General features: G+C 27.3%; 1 protein-coding gene across 1 annotated transcript in view; it reads right to left on the bottom strand.

Annotated features, from left to right (window-relative positions):
• LOC107446646 (uncharacterized) overlaps positions 1–23,733 on the bottom strand; it is a 210,058-nt gene that overhangs the window by 116,907 nt on the left and 69,418 nt on the right. The window contains exons 2-3 of the mRNA XM_016061338.3: positions 11,348–11,592; positions 4,313–4,513 (exon numbers count right to left, since the gene is read on the bottom strand). Coding sequence (XP_015916824.2) covers positions 4,313–4,513; positions 11,348–11,581 — 435 coding nt within the window. The 5' untranslated portion in view covers positions 11,582–11,592. The remainder of the gene's footprint in view (positions 1–4,312; positions 4,514–11,347; positions 11,593–23,733) is intronic.

Raw genomic sequence — 23,733 nt, 5'->3', positions numbered from 1 at the left:
ACTGCATTTTTTAGAACATACTATAAACCATGATGCAGAAAATATGTTTAGAAAACATGAAAATTTCCTTTTTTAAAGAATACGGGATATTTTTTTATCTTCAAAAATACAGAAGGATCAATACTCTATCTTAGGGGTAGATTGGTAAAGCTTGCGAAACACTTTCCAAAGTGAAAAATCAAAGATAAGGAAACGAAAGATGAAGAAGAAAATGATGAGGCCTGCATGTTTTGCAATAAATAAGAAAATACAATAATAATGTTTTGCAATAACAAAATAAAGTTGGATGCAGTATTCAATGTACTAAGATTGAAAAGGGGATGATTCATTTATAAGTAATTTTTGTATGTAAATTTTTTTTCCAGAAAACTCATATTATTTTCTAAAATATCAATTTTTCCAGTTATGGTTAAGACTCATAAAACTAAAAACTATGGTTTCATTATCGCGTTTGATGATCCAAAGTATGTCTGTTAACATTTTAATCGTTGAGCATAGATGCTATTTTTAAAATAGTGGCAATAACATCTATGTAAAAGAGCGAAATATTTCGTGAATAGGTCCAGATATGTGATTATTATCATATTTTTAATTTTTATGTCTATTGTATTTGACCATAAGAGGTCAAGTTAAAATGTATGTGATGTTCTTCTACTTTTGACATAAATTTCGTTCTTGTTTCCCATAAAACAAAATATGACATGAAAAAGTAAAAGAAATTTAAATACCAGAGAATACGTACACAGACAAAAATATTCAGGTACCGTACTGCATGGTAATAAGATTTCTGGTAAAGAAAAATAAAACAGAATTAAGCTCAATAAAACCTAAATATACAGTATTTAAACCCTTTATTTCATAATTTTTTCATTCTTATATGGTAACGGTTTACCGTAAATTCTGGTTTTAAGAATTATAGCTCTTATTACCACACATTTATTAAAAAATAAAAAACTGAGAAATGATTTTAAAAGAATAAATAGTTTTATGCTGTGCTCTAAAACATTATGATAAAATTATCATACTTTCCAAATTTTATCACACGTTATAAAATCATACTTTTAATTTTACCAAAATCATTACCAAAGCTCTTCGGTAAAAATTACCGAGTTTTTTTAAGTAAGTTCCCATAGAGCCAGAAATACGTTACATTTTACCATATTCTGGTTGTTTTACATTTCTTTTTTCCTCACAATATTAATCAAATGTTATTTTTTTCATCTTCTTTTTAACTAATAGTGCATAAAATCATTTTTAATACCAATTTTTTCTCTATTTTTTGAATTATTTATTTATAATATGTTTTATACTCCATACTTAAATTATTTTTCACATGAAATCATAATATTGATCTTTTTTTTTCAACTACAATTTTCATTTTTTTAAAATTAATTGGATATTTAGATTTTCTAACAAAGCTCTAGTTAACAATAAAATAATTTGAAAAAGTTCAGTAACTGTTTAGTATCCGAAGAAGAATGCGGGAAATCGAATGATTAGGCTTACTTTAAAGCCATTAACGAATTAACGAATAGGCTTACTTTAAAGCCACAACGTAAATTAATTGAGCACAATTATACATTTTATTAATTACATTAATGCACGATAAAATTTTACTCCGCTGTGCAGAGTTATGCACACATTATTAATAATTAGAGATACGTCTTTGCATCGCACCTTACTCTCTCTCTCTCCCTCACTCTCTCCCTCACTCTCTCTCCCTCTCCCTCTCCCTCTCTCTCTCTCTCACACACACACGCGCGCGCATACACGCACACACACACGCACACACACACACACACACCTCTGGAAAATGATTTAGATTTCTCACGAATTCTTTAATTTAAATTATTTCTACAAAAAAAAATTTTGTTCACTAAGGAATAAAAATGGATTTATTTATTATCTATATCCGTGAAACTTATTTACATGATGACCACAACAGATTAAATTAATGCTCAAACTGGTGATAATTTATAATTGGCTACAATAATCATTATTATTTTATTCATCTTTTTGCTGTTAAGTGCACTATGGATTTTGTCTAGACAGAAGTCTTTTAAACGGTAGGAGGACTATTTTTTTAAATTCTTAATCCAATTATTATGACTTCTTTCATAATAAAATCTAAAAACGTCTAATAACCAGCAATCTTTTTTCAAAAAAAATATTTTTATCCAATTATAATTAATTCTAGGATAAATGACTTCGCACCACTTCTCTATAATAATAAGGTACGTATTATTTTTAAGAGAAAATTATTCTATTTCCAGAATCTTCTCACTAGAGTCAAGAATTTAAACGCGTTTACTAGAAACTCGAAGCTTGAATAACAGTGCTTTTTTGTGTCGATTTTTTTTTTTTTTAATTTAAGAAAGCGTCTTACTTTTCTTTGTTTGATAGCGAACAATACTATTTCTTTTTAGATTGGAAATAAGAAAAGGAGTAATTGGAAATGAGAATGAAAAAGGAGGTAGTTAGCTTTAAAAAAGAAACAAAAAAAACTTCAAAGAACTGACGGAGAAAAATATTAGAGTAAACCAGTATCTTTTGAGATAAGGGTGACTTCTTGAAAACTATCTTATTTTTCCTCGGTTTGTATTAGAATGGGGGAAAAACAATTTTATTCATGATCATCACCCAGCAATATTTCCAAATAAATTTAGTTTTTTTCTGAAATAGCAACAATGAAGTAATATTCGGTCTTAAGAATTTGAAAATGCAACGACAAAAATACATGTATATTATTTTCTAATTTTGCCTGCTAGGAACTAATTTTTCAAAGTTACCTTTTTTCTTTTAATGTAGTAGAAAATGTTTCTTTCAGGTTTTTATTATCTACATTGAACACATTGTACAATAGTTGATAATTTCCAGATTCAAAACTACTACATCTATTAAATACAAGATTGGTTTTCCCGTTTGACTCATATTCGAAGAGATTTTTCAATTTCTACTCTCATGTATCGTTCAAAATAAAAATACTTTTAAAACTACGATATAACTTTTATTATATAGCTTCTAATTTGCATGAAAAAGAGAAGTCAAACAAATTACTAGCAAGATTAAGAACCCAGACCGTCATTCTATTTTTGTTTTTCACTGTATTTTGACATCTATAGCACTTACATCTACAAATTTGGTTCCTTATTGGTGACAGAGCCTCTATCTCTGCTCTAGCACTTCAGAAAAAATGCTCTTCTGACTTGAATATTTGCTTTAGGTACATTCTCATGTTGACTATGGAGGTACAGAATTGACTGATGCCCTGGTTCAGGAGAAAACTTCAATAGATTTATCTACTAGCATCCTGATTTTTTTGGAGATAAAAAGTTAAATCTACCATTGCCTCTTTCTGTCGTTATCCAGTTTATGATTGGTGGTTTAATGGCAAGAAGTCGGAAAATGCTACTACTCTTAAGAGTGGTCGAGTCCAGCAAACTGCTTTGTCAAGACTCCTAAGTAGACATCTGACGTGTCTTAAATTTGACCGGTGAAATATGATCTTTCCTAATTTTAGGATTCCGTGAAATTTAGCATCTATCTTGCGAGGGACACTTACAGAAAGATTTATATCTAAATATTTTTATCGTTTTAGACTTTCTGTCAGTTCTTGTCCAGCTAAATAGCTAACCAATCAAATACAGAAAAAACAACACCTTAAAAAAGAATCCATTTATTTATTTTTATGGTATTAATTGAAGAGGTCTTGAAAAGCTTAGATTCTTTAACCCCCCCCCACCCCGAAAAAAAAATAAGAGTCATTTTTATCATCATTTTTATAACTTTGTGTAACTATTAAAAATGGTTTAAAAAGGCAATATAAAAATATGTGGAGCAGCCAAACAGAAAATAGCATTTAGAATACAAATATTAAAGTGAGACATAATAATAGTACTTAAATTAAGGAGGAAAAATAAGTCTCATCCTTCGAAATGTTATTACATAAAAAAGAGGTACGATACATTGATTAAATAAAAAAAACAATGTTAGTTGCTTTGAACAAATCAAGTCACGAAGTTCAATTATTATTTTTTAACACTCTGTTATCTGTCGCGTGTTTTTTTCCGCAAGTGTTCCAAAACTATAACTTTTCCAACTTAACAACTATTCCGTCTTCACATAAACAACAGCTATTTCTAGTTCTGAATAACATAATGACAGTCGTTACCAGACCAGAAATATGTTAATCATGTTAAAATTCACAAGACTTTGTTGACGGTTGCTTAAGGTACAAAAGTTTAATTTGTTTACTGTTATAAAACTTATTTAATTTTAAATGTCTTCATAGTAATATATCTTAATTACTTACGTGGTCTCTGATGTGAATGACGCCACCATATCTCCTTACTAAATATTCAATGACATCTTGGTGACCAAAAATGACCGCTTTGTGTAGTGGACTTGCACCATTGTGATCTCTGCAAAATGCTAGCTTTTTTCTGTCAATCAGGTGTTGAACATCTCTAAGCCTGCCTTGAGAAACTGCTAAATGAATCTCTCGAATCTTATTCTATAAAAAAAAAACAATTAATTTTACTTAATAACAAAAACATTGAAATATCAGCATTGAATTATAAATATAATCAAATTATTTGTTTTTAATTAAAGTATTGAAGTGACAGCAATCACAATTACTAGTTAAGATCTAAGATGAGAAAATCTTTTTAATTTATAGAGTTATTCTAGTGTTCTTTAAGGTAAGAAATCTGAAATGGAAAAGTTTTTTATACCCTCTAAATTTTAAGGGTTTATATCTGAAACATGACATTTTCATTGTATTTGGATAATTTAAAAAAGGTAATGGCAACAATGCTATAAAACTTATTCAGTGCGAACAAAATTATTTTATTTTAATTAGTTTCATAGTTTTAGCAGTAAACAACAGTTGAAAAAACTCAGTTGCCCGTTCGTCATAGCACTTGAAAAATAGCAGCTGATATGATAATGACAGTAATATTATATTATATCCTTTTTTTTAACCCATAAGTCTAATATTTTTAAAAAGAAAAGATTTATGCTATTATCATTTTCACTATATCTTTTGATCTGTTTGTTTGGCCTTATAACACCCTTGAAAAATACTTCAAAACAGAAAAGTGATGCTACCCAAGTTAAAATCCAAACGTAAGTTCTAACAATCGTAGATTGATCTCATGCCGAGATTGCCCTATAAATAAGTAAAAAAAATAGGAAAGTACTCAACAATTTTCTAGTTGAAGTTAATTCCTCACCAAAAGTTGTAATCAATTTTTTCACTCTATTCAAATTAAAAATAAATGTTTAAAAAAATGTAAAATTGGTTAGACGCGTAAAACCTGTAAGTACCATCTAAGCCTGCAAAAACTCAGGAAATACATTGCGAAAGAATCTTTCATTTTCAATACACGTCTGTATGAAATCTGTATGAAAAATTGAATATGAAAGTATTTTAAAATATATTATATTGCTTAAAAGAGCAATGTTTAAAGACCAAAAAAGACTCTTAGCAAAATATTAGATTGCTGACCACAAAAATTACATTGCGTATTTAAATTATTTTTTGAAAATACTAAATAAAAAAATATTTATTGTTGCCATTTCATAATACACAGGCCCCTAAAAAATTGATAATGGTTTAAAGAAATTCAAAATTTTGTAAATTTTCTGGTATTAAATAATAAAAGATACCTCTTTTTTAAATTTAAACATTATCTGGCATTTATTATACTACAAAAAAAAAGCCAACAAGTACTAAAGCATTGATCATATTAATTATTGAATCTTTAAATTTACCTAGTATTTTTATATTGCACATTATTACTTTTATAGCATTATTTCCTTACCAACTTTCCTCTCTTTATTATTTTACAATGCCAGAAAAAAAATCTATTCTTGGAAATTTATATTGCGTAATGCACCAATCATTTTTCGTGTCGCACGAAAGAGCACTTAATAAATTCAGATTTATTTAATAGCAGCTATGTTGGCAAAAATTCATTGCTTTCTGGGTAATATCCGAGTATGTTGCGAAAAAATGTTTAGAATTAATTTTGCAGATAAATTATCAAAAATGTCTGAAAGTATTGATTTCACCAAATTTCAGAAAATGCACGCGAAATTGGAGCTTGGTAAAAACACTTTAAATACGGATTCTAATCCTTTGTTCAAAAATTTAATAGTAACGCCAGTTTGAATCCGATGCATTTTTTTTTTCAATTTTAATTTCCGTTGATTAATTCCATCGAAACGCCATCATTTTATTGAAACTTTTTAACAAATAAAACTAAAACTGCCCATAAATCTTGATCTTACTTAAAGTTCTGAAGATACAAGAAAATTCACAGATTATTCTGTAATAACCTTCCTTAATATGTATTTTTTAAGCAAATGAAAGAATACACATTCTTCTTCTTCTATATCTCTACAGTCCTTGGTGTACCCTGGCTTGTTCTACAAATCTATTCCATACGGCCCTCTGTTTTGACTTCTCCCTTCACCTACGCATCTTCATTATTTCCAAGTCGTCAATAACGTCGTCCTTCCACCTTCTCCTTGGGCGGCCTCTGGGGCTCGTTCCTATAGGTGTCCAGTTGAGGATTATTTTTTTAGCTGTAATTAATGTCTTTCCTCTATGTGTGTCTAAGCCATGAGCTCTGGGATTTGATAAAGCGAACAATATTTTTGCCCTTTATGATTTTCTCAATTCTCCTTATTCTCCTTTCGCTTCTATCATTAATAAGTCCTATTTTTCTCCTCGGGACCTTCCGTTCAAACACCACCAGGTCATTTTGTTCTTTTCTACGATTATCACATTATCACATTTGAAGTTGAGTCTTTGTAACCATTAAGATTGAATGCTAGTGCATGAAAGTACAATCATTAGATCGAAAGTTATTAAAGTGTTCGCTTTTTTTTTGTTGTGAACACAGCACAACATTAAATAAACATTTGAAAGCTAACGTATATATATTATAGCAATATGTCAATATATCTTGTCAATATGCTTTATTATATCAATATAAACATTAGTGTAAAATTCTCTCATGCTTCAACATTAGGAGGAAATACCTTTATAAAAAGTTTAAAAAAGACATTATTTTACAAATTATAATATTTAATTAAATTAAATTTCAATTTATCTGGCTGTATATTTAAAATAATCTCTTTGCACTCAGCTCTATATACATGTTATATTAATATCAAGCAATGTTGCCATTCTTTTCGTGATCTCTTCGATTATTCGTAGATTTTGATTCATCACGCACACCCTTTTTTTTAAATATTAACGCATATTCCCACAAATGAGATAAATTTCATGCTCATAAATGAATCTAGCAATTATGAAAGAAACACGATAAACTTTTACTCCTTTCTGTGTAAATCAATAACTGAAAGTCATTGACCTGTTAATTTTCTTAGATTTACAGCTTTTTTTCTTACACTAATTTCACTTCATTCTTGTTGATTATTTAAGGGGTATCCGTTTTAAAAAGACGTAGTTTATTCAAAAATTTATATTCTTTTTGTTACATATTCTTAAAACTTATGCTTAAGTTCTGAGCTTAAGTTCTGCTTTAAGTTCTGAAAGTGGTCTCAGACAACGCCAAGACTGTGGCACCTCTCTTTTGACTTTAATACACATTACCAACTTGAAGAAATTCACCAGTAACAAGATTCATGTTCATATTACTTCTTATAAACATCATTTTTCCTGCTACATTCAAGATTGAAACCACAAACCTCAGAACTGAACCATTTATGTCAGTGGCTGTGCTGTAGCTCAATTAACTATAACACTGGAACTTATATAAAGAACAAAAGAAGAAATCAATGAAGAACTTTTATTAACTTACCCACCCACTTGTAATTGTTTGGAAGTGTTTTTTCCTTCAAAAATTTTTTTAACTAGCTCTCATAATTTCTTCTGAATATATTACATTTTTATTTATGTAAAGTTTTCGTAACGTTTATGATATAAGACCAAAATAGAATGATATATACTTTTTGTTAATTTTTATTAATTCTAAAACCCAGTGGAAATCTACAAATAAAGACTGTAGAATCCCAAAAACTGAAATGAAAATGCTGTAATCATATCTGGAATGAACTACAAAACACTGTAAAAAAAATAATGCTTGAATTTCACGTAAATGTCTTCTTTTTTGACAAAATGGTTTCCTGATAAAAGCTCCGACTGAGTTTTTTATCTAATCGAGGAAATTACTAACTTTGCGTGGGAGCTCATTAAATGAATTAGACCCCAACACAACACATCTATTATATAATTGATTTAGGAATTCAACACGAAGGGAAAAAACAGAGCTAGCTACTAAATACTCAGTTATCGACCCAGGGAAAACTACTTGATAAACAGAAACACTAGTCCCTGAACCCTCCCATTATAAAGTGCAAGCAGTTTGAAACTGAAATAAAAAATTGTGAGATTCCGAAATGCACAGAGATGACGCACGAGTGAAGAAGGAACTTCGTAAAATACTTGGGAGACATTATCAAAAACTACATAAATTTGTGATGAAAATGCTGAATCAACAAAAATGAGTTTTCTGCCATGAATTTATCCCAGCTGCAAGTCAATGGTTTGAAATTTCTCATCACTTTATCTTATACTCTTTATACAACTATTTAATTTAAGGCACTTTAAAAATACTAAATAGTTTTTATCATTTCTTTTTTCCAAAACTATTAATGAAAATCAGAATCAAAATAGGCAATAAATATTTAACTAAATTAAATATCTCACAAATTCAAATTATTTTACTCTTCTCAAATAGTATTCCTTCATTGACAAATTTATTTCTGAATCAAACAAACACCACAACAATTATTATAAAGTTATCATACTTAACTTTTCTTTCCCTTTCTTTAATGCAGAAAAACTAATTAACTTTCAATAGTGCATTTCTTAACTCAAAATTTAATTCAAAATCTGGTTAAAAACAAAATTTGCATTACTTTATCTATACAAAGAGAAAATCTATATTAAGTAAAAGTAATTCAGAATTATTTCAATAACAATTCAAATTGTTTTTAAGAAAACAAATAACATTTTTCCATTAATGTATTGAAAAGCTAATGCATGAGTAAAAAGAAGCATTCAAGATAATTATCAAACCATAATAGAGTTCATTTTCCTGCTTTAATTTATTTGGTACTCTATTGACAAAATGAAAAACGAAGATACATTATCCTAACAAAAAAGCAATTTGATTAAGTTAAGGAAAATTCTAAATTATCTATTTATGGACTAAAAGAATAAAAAAATCGATGTCGAAGCAAATTCAACTTATTTGTTCATAAAAACTACATTATACAATGTTTTTTACGGGTATACAGGTTTCAATTTCGATTAAATTGTGCTTAAAATAGAATTCAAAATAAATCAGTTAGAAAACTTTTTTAAGTTTTTTTTAATTTGTATCTTCTATGAAGATATATTTTAAAGTTGTTTTGATTTTCCTAAGAACGGTATACTTCTCTTTCTAATTTTATTGTTGCTTTTGTATTGTGGGTAAAGGGGTAAAACAGGGTAGATTTTTAATTTTTGAATGGAATGCAAATTGTGCAGTTCAGATGAATGTTTAAAATATATCATTTGAATTTTTAGACTTATTGATGACTTAAATTTCAATATAAGAAATTTGTAATTTTCCTGAAACATTACATTATATGTTTCTAAAATTTCCAAAAATGCGAAAATATTTTGTAGTTTTTAAGAAAATTATATTAGCAAACAACAGGAATAAACATATGATTAAAAAATTCTAAACTAGAAGCTGCAGTAAAAAAATTCGACAGCATCTTATAAAATCTTAAGATATCAAAAATTACATATTACAAATCCTGGGGGGGGGGAAACTCTATAATTATAGGAGAATTACAAGAAGTCATTCATCAACTTTGTATTGTCTTCCAAAACGGCGTTCAATCTGTCATTCACCAAATTCTAAGTTAACAGTAAGCCAACATTACTCAGAGAGTAAACTCATACACTTTCAAAAAATAGGCACAATTTTACGTCAATTTACCATAAAATTTTATAGACAAGGACCGTTCTCCAAGTTAAACTGTAAAATTCCGTTAATTTGCGTTATTATTGTATAACTGTAGCGTACTAGAATGTTTTACGGGCAGTATCTGTTTATGCACACTGGATGTTCAAATCTATAACCAAGATGATTTTTCACTGTCAAATACCTTCAAACGAAAGCCTTATTTTATATGTTAAAATCATGATTGCTAGAGGGCTTTGTACTAGCGTATCAGCGCAACTAATTTTGACTTCTTTTTTTCGAAATTTTATATTCATTTTTATTTGCAATTAAGAAATCTAAAAGATGACTGTCTTAAATTATATATTAGTGATATTTTGAAAATCAGTATATTAGCAGCAAGAAGCTGTTTCTAACATCAGTCACCATACTGCAACATCGCTAAACATATTTCCAAATATGTTGAAGCCAATATGAGGAATGTTAAACATAACCTAACATAACTGTTTAAAATCAGTACTAAGCTCTCTAACCGCAACAATGTTTAAAAAAATAACCTTAATGAAAATATTTAGTTCGGTGACGTGAAGATAGCAACTTCTTGACGGAGGAAAAGAGCAATTGAACTATATTAACCCCTTGGGTATAATTTATTCCCTTAGTACTGTCAAAAAAAGAAAATTAAACTTTACGATATGGTACAGAAAGAGTTCCATTATATATTTTTAAACCTAGAAATCAAAGTTCCTTTTTCTTTTAGAATTAGGTGTTCTTATGTCACTTAACACATTCATCATTAAAGCTTTTTTTAAATGTAATCATTCTGTATTTAATAAATTTAATTTTGATTGACTATATTTGAAAGCCGAAATCGAATCTAATTGTTTATAAAAAATTAAGTCTGCATTATGCATGTTAAAACACAGTCAAATAGTATTTCCATGATGCTTGCTTAATATCTAACAGTTAAAAGTTGCAAGTGGCGAGTGTCATTGTCAGAATCCTTTAATATTGAATACTTTTAAATAACTTTAAAAAAGTAAAGCAACCCAGCAACATCCATTTATTAGCCAATAAGGGGAATAGTCATGAAAGTCAAGACGCCTGAATTTCTAGTCCAGTGGCATGATGGTGGCAATTTGGTCAGAACTGTGCACCGACAGTCTTTATTTTCCTGAAAGTCTGATACTTGTACTATCGATCTTGGTTGACTTTAAACTTCTACCGAGGATAAAATCCCAGTCATTGTCATAGAACTACAGATAGTCAGCTTATTGTCATAGCCACTTGTGCCATCTTGCTTTAAAGTAATTTTACAAAATTAATTTAATATGAAGACTAAACGAAGAAATTACCTGAAATTGTGGCACTTGTTTTAAGAATTTATTGACCTGAGGGATTCTGGAAGTTTTACCGCAAAGTTGATCACCATAACCATCTAAAACAGCTTGCTCCAGCTTCTCTAAGGCACCGAGTTTCAACCAAAGTGCAATTGTCTCTTCACTTATTGATGTCATCAGAGAAAGTGGTACATGACAAGATGTCCGTACAGGAGGAAGGCTGCTAGCTGCTGTAGAAGCAGCGGTCATATTGAGACTACCTAAAAAATATATTTTACTCAATATGATACCAAATAATAAACTTAGCTCATTTTCATCTCTAACACAAAAGGTGTTATCAATGATAATAAATATCTATTATAATAAATATCTATAATATTAGCATTGTTAAGCTTAGAATATGCAGAAAATTTTGATGATTTTCATTATGCTGCTTCCAGATTTATTTAGTTCTAAAAATGTAAATTATGAGACAAATATTATTAATTTTTCAAGTCTCAAGGTACTAATTATAAAACCGAAACCTACAAAAAATCGTTGGCTTTTTGTAATGGCTGATAAAAATAGAACTTATTAGTTATACTCAATTTGTTGTTCAAATGTTAATGATATCAATATGAATATGTGCGAAGTCCACTTTACTCGTAAGTTAAATTAAAAATGTGGACGTTAAAATAACTACTAGCTTCACATTTGAGATGAGAAGATTAATAATGTAATGAGAGGAGAATATTTTCATTTATTTAAAGCAATTATACTTCCTGACATACATTATATAAATATTATCTTTTCGTAAAATTAAGAGTCATTTATAGTATTTATAAGTTTTCTTTACATTTAAGCAATTATGAATTTTTAATGATTTTATTTGATTAAAAAGTGAAAGTCAAAAACATTTTGCTTTCAATAAACAAAAACGTATTTGCTTTCCATAAACAAAAATGCTTCTGTAATAATAAGACAGTGGTGAAACTTTCTTTTTTTTTTTTAATTTGTATTCTCATAAGCAATGGATTAGTATAACTTTTACTAAATCATGGTTTTTTCTCATTGCGTGATATTATTCATAGATTATTTATTTATTTATTTATTTTACAAAATAAACTCCATTCGTTAAATAGAAGTTTATTAAAAAAGGTTGTCAGTAATTTTTGCATAGTATTTATTTCAGTAAAATATTTAATCAAAACTATATTACTTGAATCCCTTTAACGTATTTCCGAAATTGAAAATAATTAGAAAAAATCATTTTAAAACAATAGTCATTTTAATAGCTTATCTGACAGTTTGATTTACTTAAAAGTAAGTTTTAGAATATTTATAAACAAAAGGAAATCAATTTATAACACATCCTTTGATAACACTCTAAGAATAATATTTTTTAGAGTGTTATCAAAGCAATTTTCATTGAAAATATCCAAGAAAATATTTATATAGAAATGTAAATCACTATCTTTTACCATACATTTATAATATTAAACTTCAAAAAAGTCATTTTTAATCATATCTAAGAAACATCTGCTTTACATTAAACAGAGACAACGAAAAAATGTTGATGCAATATTGCTGATGCAATATTCGTTTCATAAATATCCCTTTTAGCTTAATTGTTCTGAAATGTTCTTTAGCTTAATTGCTCCATTTCTAAAATTGATTGCACATCACGATTACAATTATTTAGAATAAAATATTCCAAATCTATCCTTTATAAATCTATTCGTTATGTGGCATTTAATATCATAAAAACAATAGAACAAAGACATTAAAAGCAATTTTTTAGAATTTTCTTGGCTAAGGAAACTTACGTTTATGCAAACTTTCTCTGCTTTTGACAAAAAACATTCACGTTCGAAATTTAAAACTCTGTTGACTGTCAGATAGAGTAAATAAATAATTTCAAACGAAGCATAAGTTTAGAACTAATCTCATATACTTAATAAAATTTGTTTATATGATTTTAGGATTTTTTTTCTAAAGAGAACATACAATTATAACAATAATGTTTTAAAAAAATAGTATAACGTTTACACCAAGAACTGTTTTTGGTGATTAATTATACCAAGAATTATATCTGTTATTTCACTACACCACTTTTAGAGTAAAGTAGTTGCCATGATTTTTGTTGCTAACACGCACGAAAATATTTTTACAAATCATATACTGTAATATCAAATTTGGAGGAATTACCATGTAATATTTATAATTATTACACCATGATACAGGATTTATTATAATTAATATTAAGTTATGGAAATATTTTATCTGATCCTCACTGTAACTCGCCTCGTCGCTCATAAATTCCTGATACACCTAAGTTATACAGATATTAACTCTACGGTAACTTACATCAGAATAAGACATTTTAAGTCAGTCTTGAGGATAAATTGAAATTAAAAACCATTTCTGTTTAATTAGAAACTATGAAAAAATATTTACACCCTCTAAAAATTAAAATAAAAAAACTTTGAAATTTAAATTTGGAATTAGAAATTCAGACGCAAAGACATACTTTTTCTGAATTAACATACCTTTTTATCTGACGTATTAAAATTGGTGACTTTTAAAATATGGGTAGGAGCAGTTAATTTGTGGAAAATATGGTAGTTTAATCAGAGCCGAAATTTAATCCATTTGCAATTAATTTCACTTTTTTTGCGTATTTCATCACAATTACGTAACAATTCAACCTAAAGATAAAAAATGATTTTTTTTAAATGCTACTAGCAAATAATGCTGATTAAAATACGAATATTTCAGTCTGTCTAGTAGTAATGTTTGATCTAGTAGTAATGTAATTATTTATACAGCAGTTTTTTGGTAAATAAATTTTACATTTATTACTTCTCACTAAAATTTTTTCTCTGGAAAGGAGAGATTTTATGTTATTTTAAAAGAGAAATTGGTACATTCTAATGAATTTCTTTGTTTAAAATGTTAGCCCTGAAACAAAAGCAATAATTGATTCTATACATAATAAGCAATGGAAAATGAATTTGTGAGTGAAAATTAATGTAGTTAGTTTTTAGAACACATAATAAATCAATTAATGGCAAAGAAATCTTCTGAGTAAATCTTCGAATTCAAATCTTCTTTCTGAAATTGAGAGATTCTATGTTATTGTGAAAGTGTAATTGATACATTCTAATGAATTTCTTTATTTAAAATGTCACTCTTGAAACAAAGCAATAGCTAATTCTATTCATAATAAACTATAGAAAATGAATGTGTGAGTGAAAATTAATGTAGCTAGTTTTCAGAAAGTATAATAAACCAAGTAAGTGGTTAAAAAATTGCTTCGAGAAATAGTAAAAGTTTAAAAAGAACAGTGAATTCCTTGGGGGGTGCGTGCTTTTCGATTATTTTTATTATTATTTAAACTAAATTTAATAACTTACAATAATGTACATTGTAATATTATACAATGCAATATTTTTATCACTTTCAATTTAATACAAATTTCTTGCTGTAAATTTTTTGTACAAATAAATTTGTGACAATGTAATCTGTACACTGATTCTTACACCACATTTCATAAAAAAGGGAAAAAATGTCAGCTTTCGTTGCCTCGGCATGAATAGTTAAGTCATAGGAGACGTTTCTATTTAGACTCGATTTCAGTTTCGCATTTCCTATTTTAGTTTTTCTGAAACCATAAAAATCAATAATTTATTTTTTTCTTTTCGGGAAGAGTTGGCATAAGAAACTAGTTTCAGAAAAATAAAACAAAATACAATACATTTTTGCAGACTATATTTGAATTCGAAACTACTCAGAGAAAAGAAATCTAATAAAATTGAAGTACTGTATAACGGTTTACCGAAAATGCTCACTTTCATAATCTCAGTTCTTATTACCACACATTTAGTAAAAAATACAAAACTGAAAAAGAAATTTAACCTAATAAATAGCCTTTTATGCCATGCTTTATGGAATCGTGATAAAATTACCAAATATATTACTTCATTTACAAATTTTTATCACATGTTATTGAAACATTTTATTGTTATTTTATTGCTAATATTGCCAAAATCATTACCAAAGCACGTAAGTAAAAAATTTCCGAGCTTTTTGGCGTACGCATAGAACCAGAAACACGATACATTTTACCAAATTCTTCGGCCATCCTTTTTTTTCTTAGAGTACTATACTTGTTTGCATAACACTTATTTTAAGCGAAAATACAGAGAATTTCCCAAAAAAGGATATGATCTACGCTTCTACGTAAGCTTTGCTAAATAAAAATTTACTAGTTGGTCGATACTTGCCACCTTTACTTTTTTAAAAACCTTAATATTTAGAATAGAACCCTTTATAAAAAATAAAGGGGAAAAACAAGCATATTATGAATCGCAAATTAGTACTTAAAGAAAAAAGACAATAACGATAATTGAAATCTGACAAATTACGAGTAAGGAGGGAGAGTGTACAGAACACCAAAACCTGTTTGAATGCAGGTTGAAACTTGAAGGTTATTAATTGAGTTCCAGCCACTCTGTGCTTCATCCCACAATCAAACAACATAAAGTGTTTTGATCAATCAATAACTTCGATTATGGTTGGTAATATTTCGATAAGATGCCGTTTTTGCTATTTCCACGTTTAAATATTAATTTTTCCATGTGTATGCTTTTTTAACCTTACTTTTTCTAATGGTTTCGAAAATATGTATTAAGAACGGTTTTTAAATAATAAGGGCTGTCTTATCTGGGAACTTTATCTGAAAAATGCATGTATTCATTATAAAAGCTTGGCTGTTGAGCAAGTTTTATATTTATTTTTGCATTGTTCTACAGTACTATCGGAATTAAAATTATAATTCGGTTTCACTTCAATCCGGTAGTTTAAAAATAAGAGGACAAAAAAATTTTTTATTTTTTGTTAAAAAATTATCAACAAATTTAAACATAGAAAATATATGTTTGCTTTCTCCACGAGTGTTCGCTTGACATTTTTGTAAATTATTTTCGAAAGTACATTCTGACGAACGATAAGATATGAGTGTCAAATTATGTGATCTTGTATAAATCGCAATTTTTTTTTCCTAGAATTCAATGACTGTTTAAAATATACTTGATATTTCAAAATAAACCAACGTTAAATATTTCAAGATATCTATTAATAAATCATGGTAATATTTTAAGATCACGATGATACTTGTAAGATCTGGGAACACTTTTTCTAAGAATGCATGCATTGTTTGTAAAAGTTTAGGTGTTGTGTAATTTAATAAATGAACTAAAAATGTGTACAAATCAGTGAAACAGCGATATATTTAATAAAGTCTTAAAAGTAAACCTTTATAAGTATTTCTATTTCTAATTTTCGCTATGTTTGAAAATATTACGTTTTGATGTAATAAATAAAATTATTTAAACTTTTTTTTAAAAAAATTCGTTTTTAACTTCTTTTTAAAAAAGAGTTCATAGCAATTTTTTTATCAATGGAAAATTTTGAAATATTTGTGCTCCGAACTTCCATAACACAATGTTGTTATAAATTACTTTATTAAAACTTCAATTTTTATCAACATTTTATCATTTACTAAAAGTTATTTAAAAATGTAGCAAAGAAATCTTGTTCTATATTTATCGGAAATGGAAAGTGATTTAGTGACATTTGTTTTAATTATTTGATAATACTGTTGCAAGTTAATTTTCTTAAAAACATTTTTAACATTCTTCCTGAAAATGTTGGTCAATTTCTCTATATACTTTTATGATATTTTATTTAGGTTACGTGGACGTCTCTGAAAAGTATAAGATTAAGACAACCATGAACGATGAAAATATACCGGCAGTCAGGGTGTTGGGACTTTTTACCGCAAAATTCATTCATTCAAAAATTCTGATATGCCGTAATTTTTACAGTAATAACTACTATGAAATCACTCTATTAACTAAATATTGCAGCAAAATCTACGTAATAATATTTTACGGTGAAGATAAATTTTATGGTACAATGTATTTTACGGATGATGCACACAAAGAGACAGTACTTTTTACCGTAATTTGATCCGGTATTTTTACTGTGTGAATTTAACAGCATTTTATTTTGTTAATATTTTTTTGGAATTACATAATATTGAAAATAATATTTTTTTAACTTTTTTAAGCCACTTCAAAGTATATTTCCCTAAATATTACACTTTCTGTAACACAAGAATACGAAAAAAAAAGGGGAAACATTGGTATTTCTAGTGCTAAGCAAACTTATAATTTTCAATGTAAAACTTTAAAAACAAAATATACACTCAGAAAAAAGTGTGGAAGAAATTACCAGAATATAGTAGAATTTATCGTGTTTCTGGTTCTATGGGAGCATCGGAAATTTTTACCGAAGTGCTTTGGCAATGATTTTTGTAAAACAATAAAATATGGTTTTGAAATGCGTGATAGAATTCGGTAAATATGGTAATTTTATCATGATACCCTAGAGCAATTTAATTTTCAGTTTCATTTTTTTTCCAGATGTGTGATAATAAGAACTATAATTTTGAAAGCCAAAATTTCCGGTTAACCGTTGCCATATGAATGAAAAAAATTCCAAGTGAGTGATTTAAATACCGTATATTATGATTTTTAATACCAGAAAACTGTTGTTCTTTTTATTATAAATGTCATTACCATACAGTACGGTAATTTTACCGGAATTTTTATATTTTTGTTGCAAATGTTTAAATAATTTCAAAAGGATTGACGATACAATCAAAAATTATTTTTTTGATTTGGTCTGGATTCTTCATACTAATTTAAAATCGAAATGATTCTAGTAAAATACAGGTGCTTCATATTCATCACATTTTATACAGCTGCTAGATTTTTTTTAAGAAAACGAAATAAAAAGATTTGTTTAGAAAGAGTAGCTAATTAATACTTATGTGAGAAATAATTATCGAGTTTAATCACATTAAAAAGGTGGAAATAAAAATACTAAAACTAGTTTATCTGTTGGATGAAACGCATGCTATTCCTTATACATCTCCTTAACCTCTTAAGTATACCTATCGATATGTATACTTAATATAGTTGGATCGATATGGATTATCGATATTAGTTTTAGAATACTAATGCTACCTTACTAGTAAAATATTTAATTGAATTGAAATTTTTTCTGGTAACCTCTGTAGCTCAGTATCGGAATTAAAGAGACCTTTTTTTAATATATAAAGATATAAATCTAAAGCCTAAATAAGCATGGTTTATTTTTCCCAAGTACAAAAATAAATTGAAATTTTTTAAAAAAATTTTAACATTTTTTACAAGATTAATTTTGAAAGTGTGTATTAGAGAGTTTTTCAATCAATAGATTGTATTTAATATTTGTGATGCTGCTTAATTGCTTGAAGGAAATGAAACAATAAAATTTTTTTGACGTAGTTTCCTACCCAATAAGATTTGCATTTGATCATTTAAATAAAATCACGTGTGTTTTTCTAAAATTGATGCATTTCTATCACTTTTTAAGACAAGTTAACTCAACTAAATTTGCATGTTCTCAATGGATTTTTTTCAGTATAATTCTAAGCCGGAAAAGTTTTCGTTGAAGTCTAACATTACATTACTTAGCCAATAATAAAATATTCGTCACAGTCAAGCGTTGCATTAACTTTGCCGATAGTAATGTATTCATCAAAGCTAAGAATTACACTAACCTACCGGTAACAAAATATTCATTACGACCAAACATAACATTTAGCTCTAGATAGTAAAGTATTTGTTACATCATAACATTTCTTTAACCTCTTCTTTCTCGCTCCCGTCTAAATAACGAGGTGAAATTTCGCCCTCTATTTCTCATGCCCATGATATTTCTGGGCAGGAAGGTTCAAAAGTAACACTTCAAAAAGATAAAAACAATATATTTCGTATGCCCGAAATCATCTTTATTTCTCAATCTATACCCTAGCTGGCAGTACCAGAATATTTGCAATGTGTTTAAAGATAGTTTATTTTAACTCATAATTATTTCAAGCTAAAAATTTACCCAAAAATTAAAAATGAATACATTGTTAGTTTTATATAATTTTCTTGAATAAAAAAATAGGCACTTTTATAACCGTTTTCCTAATTATACAACCATTAAGGGGGTTAACTTGCCGACAGTATAATAAATGTCCCAACTTAACGTTACATAAATATTCTGAGAGTATATAAATATGAATGAGCAAGTTCAACAGTTGATGAAGTAAAGTGTCTATAAAATTTCTAATTATTAATGTTTAATTAATGCTCAAACAAGCATTTGAATTTTCTATGGTGAGTTTCAAAAGGCAAAAAATTTAGAAGTTTCGTTTTAACTATGTGTGAAAAAAAGCAATTTAATGCAGATGAAAAGGAATTCCAAATGTATTATAAGATTGGTCAATCTTTCCCAGACAAAGTTCTCTTTAATGTTTCCTTTTGATTACTGTAACATAAAAATAATAAGTAGAAACTCATTCCCACTAGTAAAATAATATATTTATTCATTTTAATCAAAGTTTGCAGTCGTTTATGAACGTGTTGGAAATATTTGGATGCAATTCAAGATTACTTGGATAAATCTTAAATTGCTTTCGAAAAGGGAAATTGTTTCTATTGTTTTTTGAGTTGATTTTTCGATAAAAATATATCTTTTAAATTCCTTTGTTTTTCAGTTCAGATTTTGCTTTATAAATCATTGTTATTTTGTATTTTAAAATTTGTTAAAAAGATTTAAAAAAGTATTAAATTAGTGCTATGTTCAAGCTTTTATTAATATAGTAATCTTATAAAGAATATATTGTAGAAGAATATAATCTAGAAGAAATTAATTAGATTCATTAACTATTAATTATATTCACTTTAATGACACGAAAACTATTATTTAAATTCAATTTTATTGCTAGACATTATACAGCTATTAATAACCACTTAAATTTATAATTTTGTCATCCATTATAAGAAATAACGATTCAATCTATTATTCCATATTTTTTAATATGGGAAGTAATTCTTCATTTAAACATAATACTATTTGCATACAGAAGTCTTTACATTGCATTATTCATTACATTATTTAATATTATCATACGAAAGTCATTGCATTATTCATTGCATTGAAGTATTAAAGATTTTAACATAATTCAATTCATCACAAAATTTATAATATGAAACAAATATGCATTATATGGAAGTAATTATTCATTTCATGGTGACTCTATTTGACTATATTATTTTAAAAAATATTTTATAAGTTATTTTAAGAAAAATTCACTTATTACAAAATATTAAGCATGACAATCTTATTTAAAACTGCTAGTTAAATAAAACAGAATATATTTCATTGGTTATCTGTTGGAAATAACCATGTCCAAAATAATAAATTTAACTCGAGATAACAGAGCACTAGGCAAGAAATTAATTACGTTGCAAAAAAGTTGTTAAAATTTTCCTTACATTGTTGCTATTTTTATGTTTTGAAAGAGGGACATTAATTATTGCCTTAAAGGATCATTAAAAACATTAGTCATGAAATAGTAAAAAAACTATTCCTCATAAATTTTAATGCTTTTAATTTTAAAAAAAAAATTCACCTAAAATACAAGTTTTTCCAGTATTGTGAGACATCAGAAAAATTTATTTAAAAATTTTAATCATTGATGTTGGGATGAAGTCGTGTAACAATGATTGCATACGGAAATTTTTTATTACAAAAGCGCTTTATTATGCATAATTGGTTTCCATGCAATAAAAATGCATGATACCGCAGCTTAAAAAGTAAAATTACAGAAGGACATAAACAGTAATAAAACTCGTAATAAAAGGAAATAACTTATAACGGCTTTCAAGAAAAATAATTTAGTCATTGAATGAGAACTGAATCAATTCTCTAGCCCAGCAATATCGACTGTTTCTCAACGAAAAACATTTAAGCAAATGATCTGTGTCCAATCCTGGTTTCTCAAAATAATCAAGGGACTATCATATATACCAATGCGATGCGGATATTTAGCAAGAAAATCATGTCCAATCTCGAACGAAATTCCGCATAACTGCAATGGATCTGAATACTAGAATAGAATTCTGGGAGAATCTGGAATATCTAATCCCCCTCACTTCTATAAATAAGTAATTTCAGGTCATAAACTTTTCTCAGATCATTTTCCACTTTTCTGTAAATTCATGTGAATAGTACTTAGCTATTATTTTATTGTAGAATTCCCCTTTTAGTTAATTTATCAGCCCATCTGTTTCCAGAAATTACATTCTCCACCTTTAATACATTGTTAATGCAGCTAATTAAAAAATTACATAAATCAAAAAACTGTTGCATGCATTAATGACCCTAAGATAATTTCATGCATAAAGTAATTTAAAACAGTAATAAGTTTTCGTGTTAGTAAATTATTTAAAAACTAATTGTAAAATTTGATTCGCTACTTTTCCGAACTTTTATATCTTCCTAAATAGTATAATACAATAGCAAATTAATTTTTTAAGAAATTTTCAATAAAATTATTTAGGTTTCTCTTTTCATAAAAAAAATTGTGAACTCTCAAAAGAGTTCTTAAATTAAATATTTCCACTTCAAACTGGTTGCAAACCACGAGGGTTTCAGTTTTATCGTCCACAAAAAGCTGCACGATTATTAAAAGTTCGCTACATATAGGTATTATCAGAGATTTCATGCGTCTGCAGGATAATTATTTTTTAAAAACTTTGAACTAAAATGAATATTTCTAAAATACTGAATATATAAATGCAAACATACTGCATTTGGTAAAATACAAGCATTATTGCAAACACAAATTTTCTTAATATCGTCAAAATTGGAAAATTCAGAATGCGACACGGAAGAAAAGAAAGCTTTTCATAATAGAATTGTTACAATAGTATGACGGTTTATGAGGCATTATTTGTTCTTGAATTCAATGATCTTACTGAATCGTTTTGCAATTATTCTAAATAGAATTGACATTGACTAGTGAAAAAATGAAATTTGGATTTTTTACAGAACCGTATGAAAAAGAAAATACGATCCTTATAAGTTTAGACCATGGATTGCCAAGCAAAATAAGTTGTGTTCAAAGAAAATATCCATTGTTGAATCACTAGTCATTTTTGTCTAGAATAGGGGTGCAACATTCTAAATTTAGAAACTTTAAAAATTGTTCTTTGTGGAAACAATATTTTACGCTTTCACGCTCAGCCAGTCAAACCTAACGGGAGAAGTTTCGCCTATCCTAAAATATCAAAAAAATTTAAAAATATTCTAGGTATTATTTCCAGATATTTTTTCTAAAAAAATGGAGCTTTTAGGATTTAAAATCCAGGTAATCTTTAGAGATCTCAGTCAGCAAAATTTTAATGCCTCGTAGCTATATAAATATATATCAGAAAAAAAAAATTTTAAATTTAGGCATATACTTTAAGTTCAAATTGCACTTTCCCGTATTAAATGAACTTTAAAAAGATATTTTTTCTAAAAAATGGAGCTTTAAGGTTTTTAAAAAAAAAAGTAATTTTTAGAGACCTCAGTTATCAAAATTTTAAAGCCACGTAACTTTATAAATATATATCAGAAAAAAATATTTCTAAATTTAGGCATATACTTTAAGCTTAAATTACACTTTCCCGTATTAAATGAACTTCAAAAAGATGATTTTTTATGTTTTTTGAAAAATCTTAAAAAAATGAGAAAACTCTTTAAAAATTCACTTTTCCCCTGAAAATAACAAAATTAATTAACAGCAATTTTTAAAAATTATTTCAAAAATTGAGAGAATGAAGCATAATTTTTTTTGACAATCTCCTTTTCCACATGAATACAAACAAATTTGCCAAATATTTGTCGACGAAAGTCGTTTAAAAAGCACGCTAACGAATGTTTTATCTCTCGTGTTTTTTCTGATTACTAAATAAACAAACTTACAATTTATTAAAGACATTTTACAAAACATTTTCTTAATTCGTAAACAAGGAAATGTTTCGAAAATAAATAATGAAATGAATTAATCGCCCTAAATTGCAAAAAAAAAAAAAAAATAGCAAATGGATCTCTTAAAATAGCGCAATCTATGAATGTAAATGAAGCTCCTAAAGTTTATGATATCTAAAACAACAAATGACATAATGGCATATAGAACAGCTCAATAATTTCAATACACCCAATATTTTTTCAGTTTTTTCTGGAAATAAACAAAGCGATAAACTCTCGTATATGAGTCGTTCCCATGAAAACAATCTTGTTTTATGGGAACGTTTTATGTTTTACTTAAGCTCATGAAACCCATGAAAACCCATTAAAGTAGATTGTAATTTCTCTCATTATTATAATTTCTAATTATATTATTACAAGAAAATAAAAATTACATTTATATATAACAAGAAAAAAAATTGCATATATATATATATATATATATATATATATATACAAGAAAA

This window comes from Parasteatoda tepidariorum, chromosome X1 (assembly GCF_043381705.1).
Source record: "Parasteatoda tepidariorum isolate YZ-2023 chromosome X1, CAS_Ptep_4.0, whole genome shotgun sequence".
NCBI lineage: Eukaryota > Metazoa > Arthropoda > Arachnida > Araneae > Theridiidae > Parasteatoda > Parasteatoda tepidariorum.
The sequence above is the reverse complement of the archived record's forward strand: the minus strand, read 5'-3'. Positions and strand labels throughout refer to the sequence as shown.